Source organism: Nannobrachium achirus (genome assembly GCF_963921795.1).
Source record: "Nannobrachium achirus genome assembly, chromosome: 11".
Lineage (NCBI taxonomy): Eukaryota > Metazoa > Chordata > Actinopteri > Myctophiformes > Myctophidae > Nannobrachium > Nannobrachium achirus.
Window position 1 is genome coordinate 15,430,521 of NC_137820.1, and position 17,500 is coordinate 15,448,020.

At 44.5% G+C, this 17,500-nt stretch overlaps 1 protein-coding gene across 1 annotated transcript in view; it reads left to right on the plus strand.

Annotated features, from left to right (window-relative positions):
- hgfb (hepatocyte growth factor b) overlaps positions 1–17,500 on the plus strand; it is a 45,053-nt gene that overhangs the window by 17,970 nt on the left and 9,583 nt on the right. The window contains exons 7-14 of the mRNA XM_080737319.1: positions 1,156–1,274; positions 5,486–5,651; positions 7,194–7,330; positions 9,169–9,262; positions 12,092–12,228; positions 12,846–12,875; positions 14,160–14,265; positions 16,452–16,526. Of these exons, the coding sequence (XP_080593445.1) occupies positions 1,156–1,274; positions 5,486–5,651; positions 7,194–7,330; positions 9,169–9,262; positions 12,092–12,228; positions 12,846–12,875; positions 14,160–14,265; positions 16,452–16,526 (864 nt within the window). The remainder of the gene's footprint in view (positions 1–1,155; positions 1,275–5,485; positions 5,652–7,193; positions 7,331–9,168; positions 9,263–12,091; positions 12,229–12,845; positions 12,876–14,159; positions 14,266–16,451; positions 16,527–17,500) is intronic.

A 17,500-nucleotide genomic window follows, 5' to 3' on the forward strand; every position in this document is an offset into this window, starting at 1 on the left:
TTGCACGCGTGCAAGACACCAGTCATGTTGCCATACCTTAGCTTTTTCTGAACTGATGCCACTGCCACAGGGAGTTTCATAGGTTGGGGGAGGGATGGTTCCACAGGGAGTTTCCAGAGTAATGATAGTTTTGGATGAACTTTATAGTATTCAGTTGGAGAGGAAATGACGTATAAGATTACGAAAGCGATACGCCATCCCTAACAGTGTGACTGTCTGTCCCTCCGTCTATCTGCCTGCATGCGTGTGAACATGCGCTCCGTCCACTCGGGCAGGTGGTGTGGATTAGTGCTGACTCGTTAACACATCCTTAATCATCCCAGTGTTTGTGTAAATGAGGTCCCAGGCTCCTCACAGACTAACGCAATGAAAGGGGTCCTGCAGCCCCGACGCAGAGAGCCTGCAGCCTGCAGGCCAGAAGGGATGACGGCTTGGGGAGAGACTTAGGACACCTGTAACGGCACGGCCTATCATCTTCTCCGCTCCCCAGAGCGCCCTGCAGACTTGCAGATGTAGTGAACGTGGAATTTCCATTTGTAATGCACACGCTGCATGCAACAAGTTGAATTATCACCCCACCGTTGCTCCGGTGCTGACGGGAGTTATTTGGGAAATTCGATTTGTTATGTTCTTCTAAGCTGTCAACCAGCTCTGGGAAAGACTCGGGCTAGTGTGGAAAATATTTAAGGAATATCTGGATTCTGTGATGAGTTGTGATGAGAAGTTGGTGAAGCGTAATTCTCATATCGTCGTTGTCGGGTGGAAACCTTGTATCTCCAAGTTTCAAATGTGTATGTTTTTTCGCAAAGCAAAGCCCTGCTTCATCATACAAGGCCGTCGCACAAAAGTAGTGAAAACAGTCGATCTACAAGCACACAACGCCTCGCGGTTGTGTGCTTGTAGATTGGCTGTTTTCACTAGTTTAGTTCATTTTTTAAATGATAAATACAAAATGAACGGTTTTGGACATACAAGGTTTCCACCTGACAACGACGATAAAGTTCTATTGATCAGTTACTCTTGTTACTCGTGTCCCATTCTGAGCGTTGATTTAAATCTGAGTGTAAGAATGGCGACCAGCGTTATCTAATCAGGGAAGATTGTCATGAGTGTAAGAATTGACCCATAATGATCAACTTGTTTGTACTACTGTAGGTATCCTGACAAAGGTCTGGATGATAACTACTGTAGGAACCCCGATGGACGACCAAGGCCCTGGTGCTACACCACCGACCCACACACACCCTGGGAGTACTGCAACATTAAAGTCTGTGGTAAGTGTGTGTATGTCTGTCATTTAGTCATCACAAAGTTAACCCATTAAGACCTGAGGCTGATTCTACAAATGCCTTCTAAATGACACTTTCAAGATTTTTCAAAATTCAAAAATATCTTGCAGGTTTAGCTTTACAAATGTACTGCTATGGTTATGTTTAGTTTTTGAATGATAATACAACTTGCCTGGTTATGTTATTCTGGCGTGGCCAGCCCGCAATGGAGGTCTGGAAAAACTCTCATGTGAAACAACGCCGTTTTGCAAACCAAAATTAGATCGAACAAATCATAAAGACAGTATCAGCAAAATTGGACGATATTTCTTTTGTTAATATTGTCGGGGAGAAACCTCGTATCTCCAAGTTTCACATTTTTAAAGCCCTGCTTCATCATACAAGACTGTCACACAAAACTAGTGAAAATAGCAGATCTAGTCGCTAACCCTCCCGACGTTCCGTTGTCGAAATGATGGTCGTTCGAAAGAGCGAGATTTCCCCGGCGAACCCCTCCCACGCCAACACATTCTCACACATAGGTCAGTTATTGAAGCTCTGTCTTTCCCACTCCCTAATGCGTCATTATAAGACAACTATAACTAAAGGGCATGCATTGGAGCTTCACACACTATACGTAAATGGGGAGCTGGCCAGCTGCCTCAATTGCTCACCTGGCTGCAGTGCTTGGCCAGTAACCCAACCTCCCTCCCATGATCAAATCCCATGATTGCATACGCTATGGTAGTGGTTTTCAACCTGTGGGTCGGGACCCCCAGTGGGGTCCCCAGATGATCAGCTTAATGAGAAACATTGTTTTCTCACTCAACAGTAAACAAATCAACAAAATGTATAGAGGTTATCTACACAGATTGTCAAATATTAGAGGCAGAAGTTGTGAAAATAGTCGAGCTACAAGGTATAACCATGTTATACAAAATGTAATGCCTCACTCTTAGTGCTCGTCAGGGTGGGGGGTCCCCAGTTAAAATATGATTATTTTTAGGTCACGGCCTGAAATGGTTGAGAACCATGCAACCAACCGCCTTCTATCCACTTCAACATCCCAGGTTTGGTTATGTGTGAATGTGTATACTTTCCTGATTAGTATGAACAGATGGAAATTTGACTGTCCATCTCATCGTGTTGCTGAATTCCTTTTACAGAATGTGTGCACTGTGCAAAGCCTCTTCAGTAGCTGTCAGTTGCAAAACACTCTGCCTCTCTCAACTTGTGTGTCCATCAAAATGAATCTGGCAGAGGTTGTTGGACACACCAGACACATCAGTGTGGCCGCACTCATATTCACCTATCACCATACTGTAGTGTAGGTTATACCCTAACCCCCAAATGTGCAATCCAGGAGTTATCATTTATGGCGATGCGGTCACATTTCTCAGAAGTATAGCAAAGCACACACACACACACACACACACACACACACACACACACACACACACACACACACACACGCACACGCACGCACACGCACACGCACGCACGCGCACGCACACCTCCTCTTGGATTGGTTATGTCTCCTCTAATAGGCGGAAGGTTTATTTTCGCTCTGCCCCATGGTCTTGGTGTTTATTGTTCTATGCTGCCCCATACGTGCGGTGCACATTCTGCCGAGGGCTCGGTTACCGCTCTGCATAAACGTTCTGCTAGACGCGCAGACACAACACCGGGGTCACGCACACGCTACAAGCGGATCGCTTACACCACTCTTCACACCCACGAGAGAAAGTCACAGTGTAGTCATGTAAGCCATGTGTAAGTGGAGCGTGTGTGCTCGTGTGTGCATGTGACCGTGCATGCATGTCTCCACACAGCGTCTTTCCTATTTCTCCCCCCGCCGCCGGGCCAACGCGGCCACTGTGGTCATAGATCTGTGCGTGCTTGTTCGCGTGAAGAGCACGCGTTTGAGCCGGGGGTGCCCTCGTCGACCCTGTGATGTAGAGCAAGGGTCTTCAACAGGGGGTCCTCAGAGTTACTACAGGGGGTCCTCCAAATCTTTGTGTGATAGAAACTTTTTGCTCCTTTTTTATGTTAACCACTGATGTTCTGAGTACTTTAGCCAAAAATAGCAGATCTACAAGCTCACAAGTACAGAGTGAAAGGTCAAGGTATTAAGTATTGACGATTCAAGTGGTTAAATATCTGAAAACACAAATTGACATGAATCCAAAATACACTGACGACTGTGCTGTCAAACAATTAAACTATACAGAATCTATGAAATGGTGGTGGGGGTCCCTCCCTGCTTCATCTCTCTCTCAACTAAGGGGTCCTTGGCCAGTCGGAAAACGCCGAAGACCCCTGACGTAGAAGAGTTATTGAGGTGAAACAGCTACCGCGGTCTCCAGCAGAACATGAAACGGGGAGAACGCTGGTGTTGTTGTTGGGCTGAGATCCCCCTCTCTGCAGGGTCTGGTATAGTGGTGGCCTTCCTGCCTGTTAGAGTCATCATGCAGTCCTCCTGGCACCGGATTTACTAGATGGCATTCCTCCATGCGGAGCCAGTGATTCACTCTTCCCTCTGCTTCCCTCTTCTAAAACAAAATCTCCACCACTCTGCCGACCCTCCCAGGGACGTGCTGGGCCCCTGATTCAGCCCGGGAAAAAGAGTTGTAGAGGCCCTCATTGCGCGCTATATAGAGAGAGATCTCTCTCTATAGCGCTGCTGCTGCTACTCAAAGATTTGCCATTTCAGATCATGACAAGTGACCAGTGGGCCAATTACATGAGTTATATTTCGTCATTGTCGGGTGGAAACCTTGTATGTCCAAAACCATTTTAAAAATGATTTCAACTAGTGAAAACTACTACTACTTTTTTGCGGGGCTTTGCTTTGCGAAAAAAATTACAAATTTGAAACTTGGAGATACGAGGTTTCTGCCCGACAGTGGCGATTTACTTTGTTGGCCGCCCAGCCCCCAAAATGGAACGAAGGCCGACATTTTATTTTTTTCCTAACGGCCGGCCTGGACCGGCCGGGAATGAACCGGCCGTTCGGGAGTTGTCCCGCTTTTCCCAATGGCCAGCACGTCCCTGCATGCTCTCAGCCTGTATCCCAGAGCAGTGTCTGTCTTTGTCAAAATGCATCTCTTGTCTCTTGTTGTCCCATCTCTGGCTTCCTCTATCTGCATGACCCCGCCACCCCCTGCCCCCACCCCTCTCTCTCTCTCTCTCTCTCTCTCTCTTTCTGTCTCTCTGTGTTCTGATACGGGCGCCTGCTGGTAACGGACCAAGTTTACGACCCAGTTGGTCTTAATCAAAACAAGGCCGAGAGAGACGGGGAGACAAAGTGTTTCTTTGTCAAGGCCTGCCACTTTGTTTACCGTCATAACCAGCTCACGTCTATTTTTAGTTGCAGCGTACAGACTGGGGGGGGGGGGGGGAATGCCTGGTTTTAGGGGCCAGAACATCTAGGAACTTCTTCACACATTATCGTGTACAGGCCATGCGTAACATTCATGAACTCGTGGTCAATGAACTCTCACATGTTGCTTTGGAGAGTAGAGCAGCTCCAGACCAGAGTCTAACATGCATTGCAGAGATTATAGAAGTAGAGCAGATCTGCTTTTCAGGCATGACTGTAGTAGAGGAATCCAGTTATAGGGCTTCTGAACCCCTAGAGGGAGCTGTTATATTATTAGCAGGCGGCCCGGATATTATTGAGGCCCTTTGGCCAAAGTCATCATGCTGTTACCAAAAAGGCACTTTCATTATAGAACGTGTACTTCACTCTGGCATATGGTTCCGAGTAAGGCTGGGCAATATATCGAAAATGTATTGATATTGAGGTACCGGTATCAACATGCAAGGTATACATATCGACGGAGGCGGCTTGAAATGAGGTATTGGTGTATGTGTCAAATTAATTAACAGACACACTATGCATGCATGTAGCAGCACATGCAAAAAAGCAGTCCATCTGTAATGTTGGGAAATGGAAATAAGGCATTTAATGTATTTATTCTATGTGTACTGTGCAATGTGCATGCATGGATATGCTATTCATTATCTGGGTTAGACAGGTGGTGTACCTAAAGGCAAGCAGAAAAACATTAAACACTAAAACTATATAATGCAATTGTTTTTACTAATATCGCCCAGCCTTAGTTCGAGTGCTTTTGAAATAATCTGATCTTAGAATTAAATGTAAGTTGTCGCTTTGGCTAATAATGTCCCATATGTCTCTCTTTCGTCAACAGACACACCTGTTAAAAGCAACGTGATAGAGACGACCGAGTGCTTCCATGGGAAAGGAGAGGGCTACAGGGGAACGGTGGATGTGACGCCCACTGGACTCACCTGCCAGCGCTGGGACTCACAGTATCCCCACAACCACACCTTCACATCCAGGAACTATCACTGCAAGTAAGTCACGCACGCACGCACGCACGCACGCACGCACGCACGCACGCACGCACGCACGCACGCACGCACGCACGCACGCACGCACGCACGCACGCACGCACACACACACACACACACACACACACACACACACACACACACACAGACACATCTTGCTAAAAGGTTAAAACACTATATTCTGATAGTATTCATTGCTACATGTATGCTATAGAGCAGTGGTTCTCAACCTTTACAGGCCGTGACCCCCCAAATAATCATATTTGAACTGAGGACCCCCCACCCTGCACAAGCACTTGGAATTGGCAAACTTGGCATTATAATTAGTTTGACTCTATCCATTCCATTGTGAATTATTATTTTCACAATTTCTGCCTCTAATATTTGACAATTTGGCCAATGTTTGACCAGAGGTACTAAAAAGGTCTATAAAGTCCTTAAATTGTCACATGGATACTCTTATACTCAGTATGTTGGTCTGTTGTACTGTTGAGTGAGAAAACAATGTTAACATTTAATAACTAATCATCTGGGGACCCCTCAAAATAATTTGGGGACCCCTCTGGGGGCCCCGACCCACAGGTTGAGAACCGCTGCGTATAAAGAGTTTGTTCAATAACATTGGGTAACATATGTTCAGTTCCAATTTTCTCTGCTCATTTATTTGTGTCATCACTTCCAAATTCACTTGTTTATCCTGTATCTTCTCTCTCCTGATTAAGAAATTGGTATATCCTTACCTTATTTTTTTTCTTCAGTTTATTAATGAGCTGGAGAGATATGGAGACCCCTGTTACTGAACAAACACACTAAAGCAATCATTACTAGCAGAATATATATAGTTATTTAACTTTTTATTTTATTTTAAAATGACGTCATGATGACGTTAATATGATAACGTCCTCAGGTGACTCCAGTGACGTTCAGAACTAGGCCAGATCACAGCCCATATGGGGATGATCTTGACGTCATTACCAAGACATCATATGGACCATTTTGTTTGACAGGATTGTTATTGTTTGTAAGTTAGTTAAAACATGAGCATATAAGGTTATATTCTGCGACATATCTGGCTAGTTATGATATTTATCTGGCCTCGATCGGACCCTCTCTGATTAATCCAGGACGTCCTTTTTCGTGGGCAGGATTTATGGTGGTTGAAATCAGGTGATATTCTAGGCCTAGTCATGGTTTGACTTGATCTGGCCCCAATTGAGACGTCACTGATTGGTCCAGGTCCTGACCGTGCTTGCTTAACCAATTTAGACTGGGAATCTTTCAATCCGGGAAGCCCTTTCATAATTTTTTTGTAATTTTTGAATATAAATGGGTAAAGCTCAGCATTATAGCATGTAATGCCTGACTACAGCATATCCCCACCCTAAAACCTTAACACAGCCTTAAACACAGCACAAAATAGCCCCTTTAAAAGCATTTCCCCCCGCAATAATGCTCTCATATTCCAGGATTTCCCTTCTATTTCTGTCACTGTGGAAACCCAGACACACAGAGGCCACAGTGACAGTATGTCTATGTGTTTTCCAGAGACCTGAAAGAGAACTATTGTCGGAACCCAGATGGAGAAGATTACCCATGGTGCTTCACCACTGACCCCAGGGTCCGCATGATGTTCTGCACCAACATCCCTCAGTGTGGCGTCCAGGGCACGCAGGCTGACGATGGTGAGAGAACGGACGCACTCATTTGAATGAAATTTCAATTTAATTTCTTTCAATGTTCCTTTAACCCAGGGTTCTTCAACGTTTTCAGGCCATTACCCCTTAGTCGAGAGAGAGATGAAGCAGGGACCCCCACAACCCATAGATACCATATAGTTTCATCAGTGTACCTGAATCATCAGTGTATTTTGGATTCATGTCAGTTTGTTTTCAGATATTTAACCACTTGAACCGTCAATACTTAATAAACTTGACCTTTCACTATGTACTTTGTCTGCTATTTTTCCCCTCTACGCTAAACCCCTTTGCCTAAAATAGCCGATCTACAAGCTCACAACGCCTCACAGCGTGAGGCGTTGTGCGCTTGTAGATCTGCTATTTTTGGCCAAAGTTCTCCGAATATGGGCGCTGGGGTTCAAGTGGTTAATACATAAAAGGAGGAAAACAAGTTTCTATCACACAAAGATTTGGAGGACCCCTTGTAGTCACTCTGAGGACCCTCTATGGGTCCCGGACCCCCTGTTGAAGACCCCTGCTTTAATCACTAAGTGGTCACTAAAAACAGAGCAACAAGAAGGTTTTTTTTTTTATACTTACGGTATACAGGTACATTAATCAAAATGTTGATGGGACCTGTTCTGAACAACAAGATAGTTCATTAATTTCATCTTCTCATTCTGATTCTACTTCTTGTATCAGAGCGTGGGAGAGGTGATGTAGTCATTGTAAATCTCTGCTGCATTTAGTCAGTCTCTCCTCTATACTGCCTGCTTGCCAATCTGCTGCGCTGCTCTTTAGTCCCCTAGAGGAATTGTTTGGGGACCAGAGAAATAAATCCAGATTTATTCTCTTTTCAGCTGTCCAAAATTATATGTATAGCCTGTGAAGTTGGTTGCTGTAAAGTTCCATTTTGGGATAAAACAAAGAATTCTGGTCCCACTGAAACACTCCTGAAAGAATTGACTATAAGCCCAGTACTGATGCTGTGGAGGGGTCATCTGCACGGCTACACTGTACTCTACTGTACATCTGAAGTGGGAATTGTCAGTCCTAATGTCTTCTTGTACCCTGCGGTTCACATCCCTGCAGTGAGATCTGACAAACTTTTAATGGAGTCACCGATCATAGTGGTCTGAGATGATGTTTCCTCTCCTTCCCTATGGGGAACCCACAGCCCTGTAGGACTGTGTGGGAAGAACTGACCACCCCACATCACACAAAACCATCTCTGACAGCAGCTCAGGACCATAGGTCCACTGTTGGACTTGGACTAAGTGAGGACATCTTCCCGGCGCGGAGACATGGAAGTGAAAGAGACTTGCATCCACATGGCTGAACTATACAGAATAAAATGAGATCTCTCCAGGGGTCCCGGGGACATTTGTCTGAGCCTGTGTGGGCTTGCCGTGGGACTCGCAAGCTCTGCTCGGAGGTTGTGTTGTGGTCTACTCCCGAGGGTTGAGCACGTTTCCCACAGGCAGATGAGAAGCAGAGTGACGGACATTTCGGAGACCGTATTTACGACTGAGTGTTGTTCTTAGGCATCGCTGCGGGCTTGTATGGGCTCCCAGCGAAGCATGCTCGAGCTAATGACAGCCACAGCGGTTTGGGCTCTAGGAATTTCTTTAGTTTTCTTTGCCTATTATTCACTTTGGTTTTTATAGTAAAACAAATACTGTGCAGTCCTCCAAAGACCTATTGTTGTGGTGTCGCCTGTTTAAGGAGGCCGGGTTGATCTTGAGTAACGACTATTATCCATCTACAGCATGATGTTTGTAACTGTTATGTGTATCTGCAGGGATGTTTGTATAGTGACTGTGTTTTTTATTGTTTGCACCCAGAATGCTACGAGGGCTTTGGAGAGAATTATAGAGGAAAGCAAGCTAGGACACGGTCAAACCTGGCCTGCACACCTTGGAGAGACCACAGCAACAGGTAGGCTGAGCTGCAATGTTGTTTTTGACAAAATGTAGTTTTAGTCATAGTCTTTTGAATAAAATCTCATTTAGTTTTAGTCATTATTTAGTCACCTGAAAGGTTTTAGTTTTAGTCTATTTTTTGTCGACTAAATATCATAAGATTTTAGTTGACTAAATCTACAGTTGATTTAGTCAACTAAAATGTATTTTGGCAGGCCTTGATGGCATCGTAATGACACTTGGTTGCGTGCTGAAAATAGACGATCTACAAGCTCACAACGCGTCGCAACTGCTATTTTCAGCACGCAACACCTGAGAGCAACCAAACATAAAATGACTCTCTTCTCCACTAGTCCCTCCTCAACATTTTAGTCTAGTTTTTATTTTGTTGACGAAATTGTCAATATATTTAGTCTTAGTTTTAGTCATCACAGTTTAGTTTTTATTTTGTTTTTATTTAGTTTTCGTCAGTGAAAAAAAGTCGACAAACATTTTTCGTCATAGTTTTAGTCGACGAAATCAACACTGCTGGGCTGCCAACCCCACTGTAACGTTGTATCATGATCCAAGGAATCCGGGGAACAAATAAATTGATAAATGAGAACAAAATAGAAAGATGCCTCGACAATATCAAGAAGATGCTGTGCCACAATTTTCATTACATTACCATACAAAACATATTACATATTTCACTATACCCATGTGTACCTCTCCATACATTTATTATATGTATATATGTATATAATATGTAATATTATGATTCATATATTTATGCATGCTGTACAGTGCATGTTCATATTCTGTACAGAGTGAAACTATGCATAATATAGTGTGTGGGCCTACCATGTACAATTGTACATTCACTGCCCTGCACATATTTACCAGACATAAAAACCCTGGACATATTCATGCTCCATCTAATCATGCATACATCTCAGCATTTTACCCATGGCTACAAATAAAGTTAGTAGGAGTTTTTTTCCTTTAAAAAAATGCAGTTATAATGCCTGATTTATACTTAGTTGTGAGCCGGTGTTGTGCAAAAGCCTATATAGATCAGGCTTTAGTGGCCTTTCTCCCCACGTCTTGAAAACTTGTCTTTCTGGAGGTCCAACAACTCTCTTGCGGGACACTCTTCCCCATATCGTCACTGTCGGGCAGAAACCTCGTATCTCCAAGTTTCAAATTTGTAATTTTTTTCGCAAAGCAAAGCCTTGCTTCGTCATACAAGGCCGTCACACAAAAGTAGTGAAAACAGCCGATCTACAAGCACACAACGCCTCGCAGTGCGAGGCGTTGTGTGCTTGTAGATCGGCTGTTTTCACTAGTTTAGTAAATTTTTTAGGTGATAAATACAAAACGAACGGTTTTGGACATACAAGGTTTCCCCCCGACGACGATATACTAAGCAGGAGTGTGCAGGTGTCCACGTTCCTCCCCCCATAACCATGTGTTTGAACCTGAGAGGTGAGGCGCTGCAGTCCGGGGCGCAGGCAACCCGTCATTGACCTCTAGTTAAGTTATATCGTTGCTAGCGGAGGCTAGGCAGGGCCCTGGCGTTCCTCAGAGAGAGAGAGAGGGGAAAGTCCTGCGGGTGCCGTGACTCCTCGCCTCTCGCCTCCAGCCTCCCCTGCTGCCGGCCCGGGCCGGGCCGGGGCCGAGCGGTTTTCTTCTCTCGGGGATGACCTAACTCGTCAGGAATGACGCCCGGCGATAACTCGGCCAAGGAGAACATACACTTCACACCTCACCTCTGACCTCCCCCCACCCCACCTCCCCCGTCGCCTGCCCGCCTCCCCCAGCTCATCCGAACACTTCAAAGCCAATCAGCTCCGCCGCCTGGCTCCTGCCCAGGGGTCGAGAGATCAGGGCGAAAGGAGACACAGGAGGGGTTGTTTATGGTAGCTTGCTAGAGACACAACAGATCACACAGCGCACAAACGCGTGGAATCTCAGCAACCACGCACGTCTTCCAGTGTCCAGCATTCTCTCTCTCTCTCTCTCTCTCTCTCTCTCTCTCGTCCATCCTTCAGAATTCCTTCCCCATGTTATCGCCCCAGGAATCCTGCATGTCTGGCGACGAGTGCAGTTTGTGGTTTTTCCAAAATTCTTATGAGAAAAAAACCCCTCTCCTCCTCCCCATGTGTGGGATACATCTGCATGTGAATGCATTAAATGTGTGTTTGTGTGTGTGTGTGTGTGTGTGTGTGTGTGTGTGTGTGTGTGTGTGTGTGTGTGTGTGTGTGTATGTGTGTGTGTGTGTGTGTGTGTGTGTGTGTGTGTGTGTGTGTGTGTGTGTGTGTGTGTGTGTGTGTGTGTGTGTGTGTGTGTGTGTGTGCGCGTGTGTGCGTGTGTGCGCGTGTGTGTGTGTGTAGGTCAGTGAGTAATTCCCCCTGTAGAGGAATTACCACACCCACTCCCAGCCCAGGGGGAGAGAGAAGACACAGCTGTATGCTGTCCTGCAGGAGCACATATCATAGCCGTCTGTGTTGGTTTAACTTTAGTAATACTAATGGCGCTAAATCGGCACTAAATCCTTTTCAGTTTTCCTCCACTAAAGCGTTGTACTACAAGCTCCCTTCGTTCCTCGTGTGCTCCCGGGGCATTCGTTTGAACGGCGGTTATCTAGTAATTGGTATGGTCGGCTAAAATATGATCGTGGTCTTGTGTTGTCTTGGGTATTGCTCGAGTCTGACTGCAAATCGTTTTCTGTGTGGTTGTGTACATTTGTGTGTGTGTGTGTGTGTGTGTGTGTGTGTGCGCGTGTGTGTGTGTGCGCGTGTGCGCGTGTGCGTGTGCGTGTGTGCGTGTGTGTGTGTGTGTGTGTGTGTGTCTGTTTGTCCAGTGGAGAAAGGGGCATGCTGATGGCTGACCTGGAGGGCCAGGGGAACTACTGCAGAAACCCCGATAAAGACAAACACGGCCCCTGGTGTTACACCAACAACTCTGCCATACCCTGGGACTACTGCAACGTCAAACCATGTGAGTCACCGATGGCAGAGAACATGAACGATTGACTGCTGTGTCTGAATTCAAAAGTGTGTGTTTGCATGTCTGCACGCTATCACTGTCAAAATACATGCACAACACGTGCATGTGCACACACACACACACACACACACACACACGCACCCACGCATAATTAACTGTGTGCTCAAATTGTGGTTTGTAAATCCAACAGTGTAGATCTGTCTTCACTCCATCTCTGCATCAACACACGCACGCATGCACGCACACACACACACACACACATACTTTATCGGCTGTGTGTGTGTAGATCTGTCTACACTATCAGGTCAGTGTGTGTCATGTCAGAGGAGATTCACAACTCATCAGGAAGATGTGGGGGTCCGTCTAACCATTCCCACATGGGGCAAGGGTCAGAGGTGTGTGTGCGTGCGTGTACGTGCGTGTGTGTGTGTGTGTTTGTGGGGGCGCTCTGTTCTGTCCACATTTGTGTCTGTCCTTGCATGCCATCCATGCATGTGTTTCTGTGGTGCATCAGTGTACCTGAACCCATGTCTTTTTTTTTTTATCTAATCTGAATTGATGCTCCGTCGCCCATCATCTGTCTCCTCTCCTCTTCTCTCTCTTGGCAGGTGAAGCAACACAGAATATGATTCCACAGGGTGAGTGTGTGCCCCATCAGTCTGTCTGTCTGCGTGTTTGTGAGTCTTTGCATGGGTCAGCAGACAGTTGCCCTTCTTTATTTGATACGCTCCTGGGCGAGTAACATAACGTCGCAGTCGGGTGGAAACCTCGTATCTCCAAGTTTCAAATGTGTACGTTCTTTCGCCAAGTAAAGCCCTGCTTCGTCGTGCAAGGCCGTCGCACAAAAGTAGTGAAAACAGCAGATCTACAAGCACACAACGCCTCGCGGTGCGAGGCGTTGTGTGCTTGTAGATCGGCTGTTTTCACTAGTTTAGGTCTCTCTAAATTGATAAATGCAAAACGAACGGTTTTGGACATACAAGGTTTCCACCCGACAACGACGATAAACGAGTTTAAGATGGAGCTTTTTTTTGTCTAAGAATCAATGTGTCAAAATGTGTTTCAGTGAGAAACGTTAGAAGAAAGTATTATGCCATTCAAGATGGGGTGATGTTATATTTTGACTGGCGTTTGCTCATGCTTGTTTCTGCGCGCATGCATGTGTGCAGTGGTGTAAAGTAGCTAAGTACATTTACTTAAGTACTACTGTACTTAAGTACAGTTTTTAGGTATTTGTACTTGAGTATTGGTGTATTTTCAACTCCAAGTACTTGAGTACTTGAGTATTTCCAGTTTTCAGTACTAGTTCCACTACATCTCAGACGCAAATGTTGTACTCATTTACTCCACTACAATTTTAGTTACGAGTTACTTTGCAGATATAAATGGTTATATTATAAAACATACATTAATCCACTTTAGCCCTATTTTATACTTAGGCTATTTGAAAATAGCTGATCTACAAGCTTGTAGATCTGCTATTTTCAAACATTTTGTACTTTTACTTTTGATATTTTAAGTACATTTTGATACCAATACTTCTATACTTTTACTCAAGTACATTTTGAATTCCAGACTTTTACTTGTAAGGGTGCCCAGCACTGCCCACACACCAAAATACCTATGAGAGTGTAATCCGCCTTATGCATTGGAGCGGTTTCATGCCAGTAGAGGATTTCTGCAAAAAAAAAAAAAAACGCTCAATTCTCATTGAAATGCATTGGCGGAACGCGGATTCCACTCTCATAGGTATTTTGGTGTGAGGGCACCCTAACAGAGTATTTCTACATTGCAGTATTGATACTTTCACTTAAGTAAAATATACGAGTACTTTTTCCACCACTGTCAAGATGGGGTGATGTTTATATTTTGACTGGGGTTTTTGCTCATGCTTGCGTACATGCCTGTGTGTGTCTCTCCAGGTGAGCTGTCTCCAGTGGCATGCTTTGTCCATAAGAGGACCAGGATAGTGGGAGGAGGTCCAGTCAGCATCTCAGGTGGCAGCTGGATGGTCAGCATACAGAGAGGGTAAGGCAACACACCTGGAACACCTACATTATACAGCAGGCACGTGCAAACATAGACATCAAAGGGGGCTTGAGCCTCCGAGGGGCGGCATAGCTCAGGGGTAGAGAAACCGTTATTAGAGCACGAAGGGCTCCCGGAGGGTTCCCAGTTCGAATCCGGGCTCCCCCTGAGTTAATGTCGAAGAGTCCTTGAGCAAGACTCTGAACCCCTAGTTGCTCCCGGTGAGCAGGTTGGTGCCTTGCATGGTTTCCTCCGCCACCGGTGTATGAATGTGTTTGTGAATGGGTGAATGTAATGCACAATCTATGTAAAGCGCCTTGGATAAAAGCGCTATATAAATGCACCATTTACCCCTGCCCTTTTATCCCTCTGTAAAAAGTGCCCTCTCCAGACCCTGAATGCAGTTTTTACTATGGTGAAAGAAATGCAAATGCCCTGTTGCCATGCCATACCTGCAGGCAGCATTCAAGAGCTGTGTCTTGTCCAAACTCTCCCGAACTTGAATGCAGCACCTTATGTTGAAAGAATAGCCCTCTGTGTGTAGAAATCCATGCTGTACACCACATCTCCCCGTATTGACTTGATTATGCTTAGTTCACTGTGTTATCAAGCTCCGAAAATAGCCGACCTCCAAGCTCACAACGCGTCGCAGTGCAACGCGTTGTGAGCTTGGAGGTCTGCTATTTTCAATATTTTCCTCCCCAAAGCCCTTTTAGAAATTTCAGCCCCTGCCTCTGTAACATTCTCTGCACGTCCCTGTTATAGTCCAGGCGTTTCGGGCAGTATTTTGATGTAAGTGTGCACTTTATGAAAGAAGCATGAAATTTGGCACACAGTTAGAACATGCCATATGGAACATTTTTGGCTATAGGGGCATCGCAGATTTGTCTTGGGAAACTTGTGGGAGCCAATCAAAGTTGGGCTCTCATAGACTTTACTATAGAGTAAAATAATACAAAAAATACATATTCTTTAAGTAGCATGTAAGGGGTCAAACTAGGTGTTTTGGGGGATTCTGAATCCAATGCAAACATTTGTTTTGCAGGAAAAACATTCCTTGGGCTAAAAACAGACCCCATAAAACTATGGTTTAGTGATGAGTCATCACTTTTCAAAGTTTTGTGGCGGCCGTTTCTCGGAAAGGAATGTTTTTCATGCAAAACAAATGCTTGCATTGGATTCAGAATCCCGAATAACACCTAGTTTGACCCCTTACATGCTACTTAAAGCATATTTATTTTTTGTATTATTTTACTCTATAGTAAAGTCTATGAGAGCAACTTTGATTGGCTCCCACAAGTTTCCCAAGACAAATCTGCGATGCCCCTATAGCCAAAAATGTTCCATATGGCATGTTCTAACTATGTGCCAAATGTCATGCTTCTTTCATAAAGTGCACGATGTTTGCCTGAAACGCTCGGACTATTATACAGTGCTTCAAAGCGGGAACACCTCTGTGTGTAGTTGTTGCTGTAGACCAGAGGTCAGCAACCCTTTTGAAATGAAGGGCCATGTTTTCCTCTTTGCCAATGTTGGCACCCGTGCCTAAGGTTGCCTACCCCTGCTGTGTAGACAGTATATAGCAACATACTGTAAATAAATAAGTAGATAAATAATGAATTCAAGTTTTTTCAGATTCGGGGCTGTCCGCACTGACTCTCAAAAAGCAGCATCAACACTTTTTTTTCTAGAGGGAGAGAGATAGATGCAGACAGAGGTAGTGTAGAGAGAGATAAATAGTATCTCAATACCATATACTGTACATATACATAGCATACAGTAGTGCAATACATTAATATCAGCAGGAGACATAACAAAAGTTTGCTTTCATTGTCAAAAATCACAGCAATAAGCTTACCTGACTACAATTAATAACTACTGTGTTTTGCTGAACTACTGTAAGTCAGTTAGATATATCAAAATATAAAACCTGCCCATTAATCTGCTGTTTTTCGTTTTAAATTAATTTCCAGCCAGTTCCACTCCAATAACAAGAGCAATAGTGCAGCAGTAATTCACCACCAACAAGGCGTGCAGAGGAAAAACTGCACTGCTGCGATATCCGCAGTATATACACCTATTAATTTTTGTTAGCCTCTCATTAGAGATGCACTGTCCAGATGCTTGTATTCCACAGTGGTAAGCCACTTAAATTGATGAATAATGCTTGCGTTGTGTTCGTTCAGGTCAATGCACTGGTGCGGCGGCTCGCTCATTCGAGAGAAGTGGGTCCTCACTGACCGCCAGTGTTTCTCTTCATGGTAAATTCTCTCCCATTTATTTCTCTTTGGCTATGTTCAGACTGGCAGCCCAAGTCAGATTTATGGCCTATCCAGATTGGAATCAGATTGGTTAACATGTTGCAGCAATGATACATCAAGCAGCAAACAAACAAACAAACATGGAAACTGATTTTTGCGAATAAGATTTGAACCACTTTCCCGTGGTTTTAAAATGCGATTATAATCAGATTTCTAAAGATGTGTCTTAATCTGGATACTTGAACCCTGAAGCCTGATACTTTGGCGTACAATACAATGGTTTCACTTGACAAAAAATAGCAAGTATCTACAAGTTCAGATTGTGTGGCATTGCGACCGGTTGTGAGCTTGGATATCTGCTATGTTTGGCGAGCGAAACTGTCATACTGTATGACATAGTATATATGTTAAGCATTACTCATGACTATCATCACATTGTTTCCACAGCTACCAATGCAGATAGGTGGGCTATGGTGCACAAATCCGATCTGATCACATTACAAATAATGGAGTGGACAGTTGTTTCTCAAATCAAAGCAGATTTGAGAAACACATCATTTTGCCTGCAGTCTGAACAAAGCCTTTGTCACTCACACACTCCTCTTTTCATGTGTCCTTCTTGCAACAATATGTCTTTCCTCTCTTGAAGCTGGTATTACAACATAACATCCTTATTAGGGATGTAAGCAGCTTTTACATTATATTAAACAGGAGTTCCCATACTAAACAATTACTACTAGCCGTTTAAAATATGATTTATCTATCTATAAATGCACAGAATATGTGTGTGTACATATAGTGTCTGTGTGTGTATCTTGTTGTAACCCGGTACAATGAGTATTGCATAACCGGGGCTGCATGCGTTGCTCAAGGTAACTTATCGACCCATGTTACTTTAAGCACCCATGCCGTTTTCAGCATTGTAATGCGGTAGCTGCCTTACGGGTACATTTATCGGAAAAATACTCTCTGCC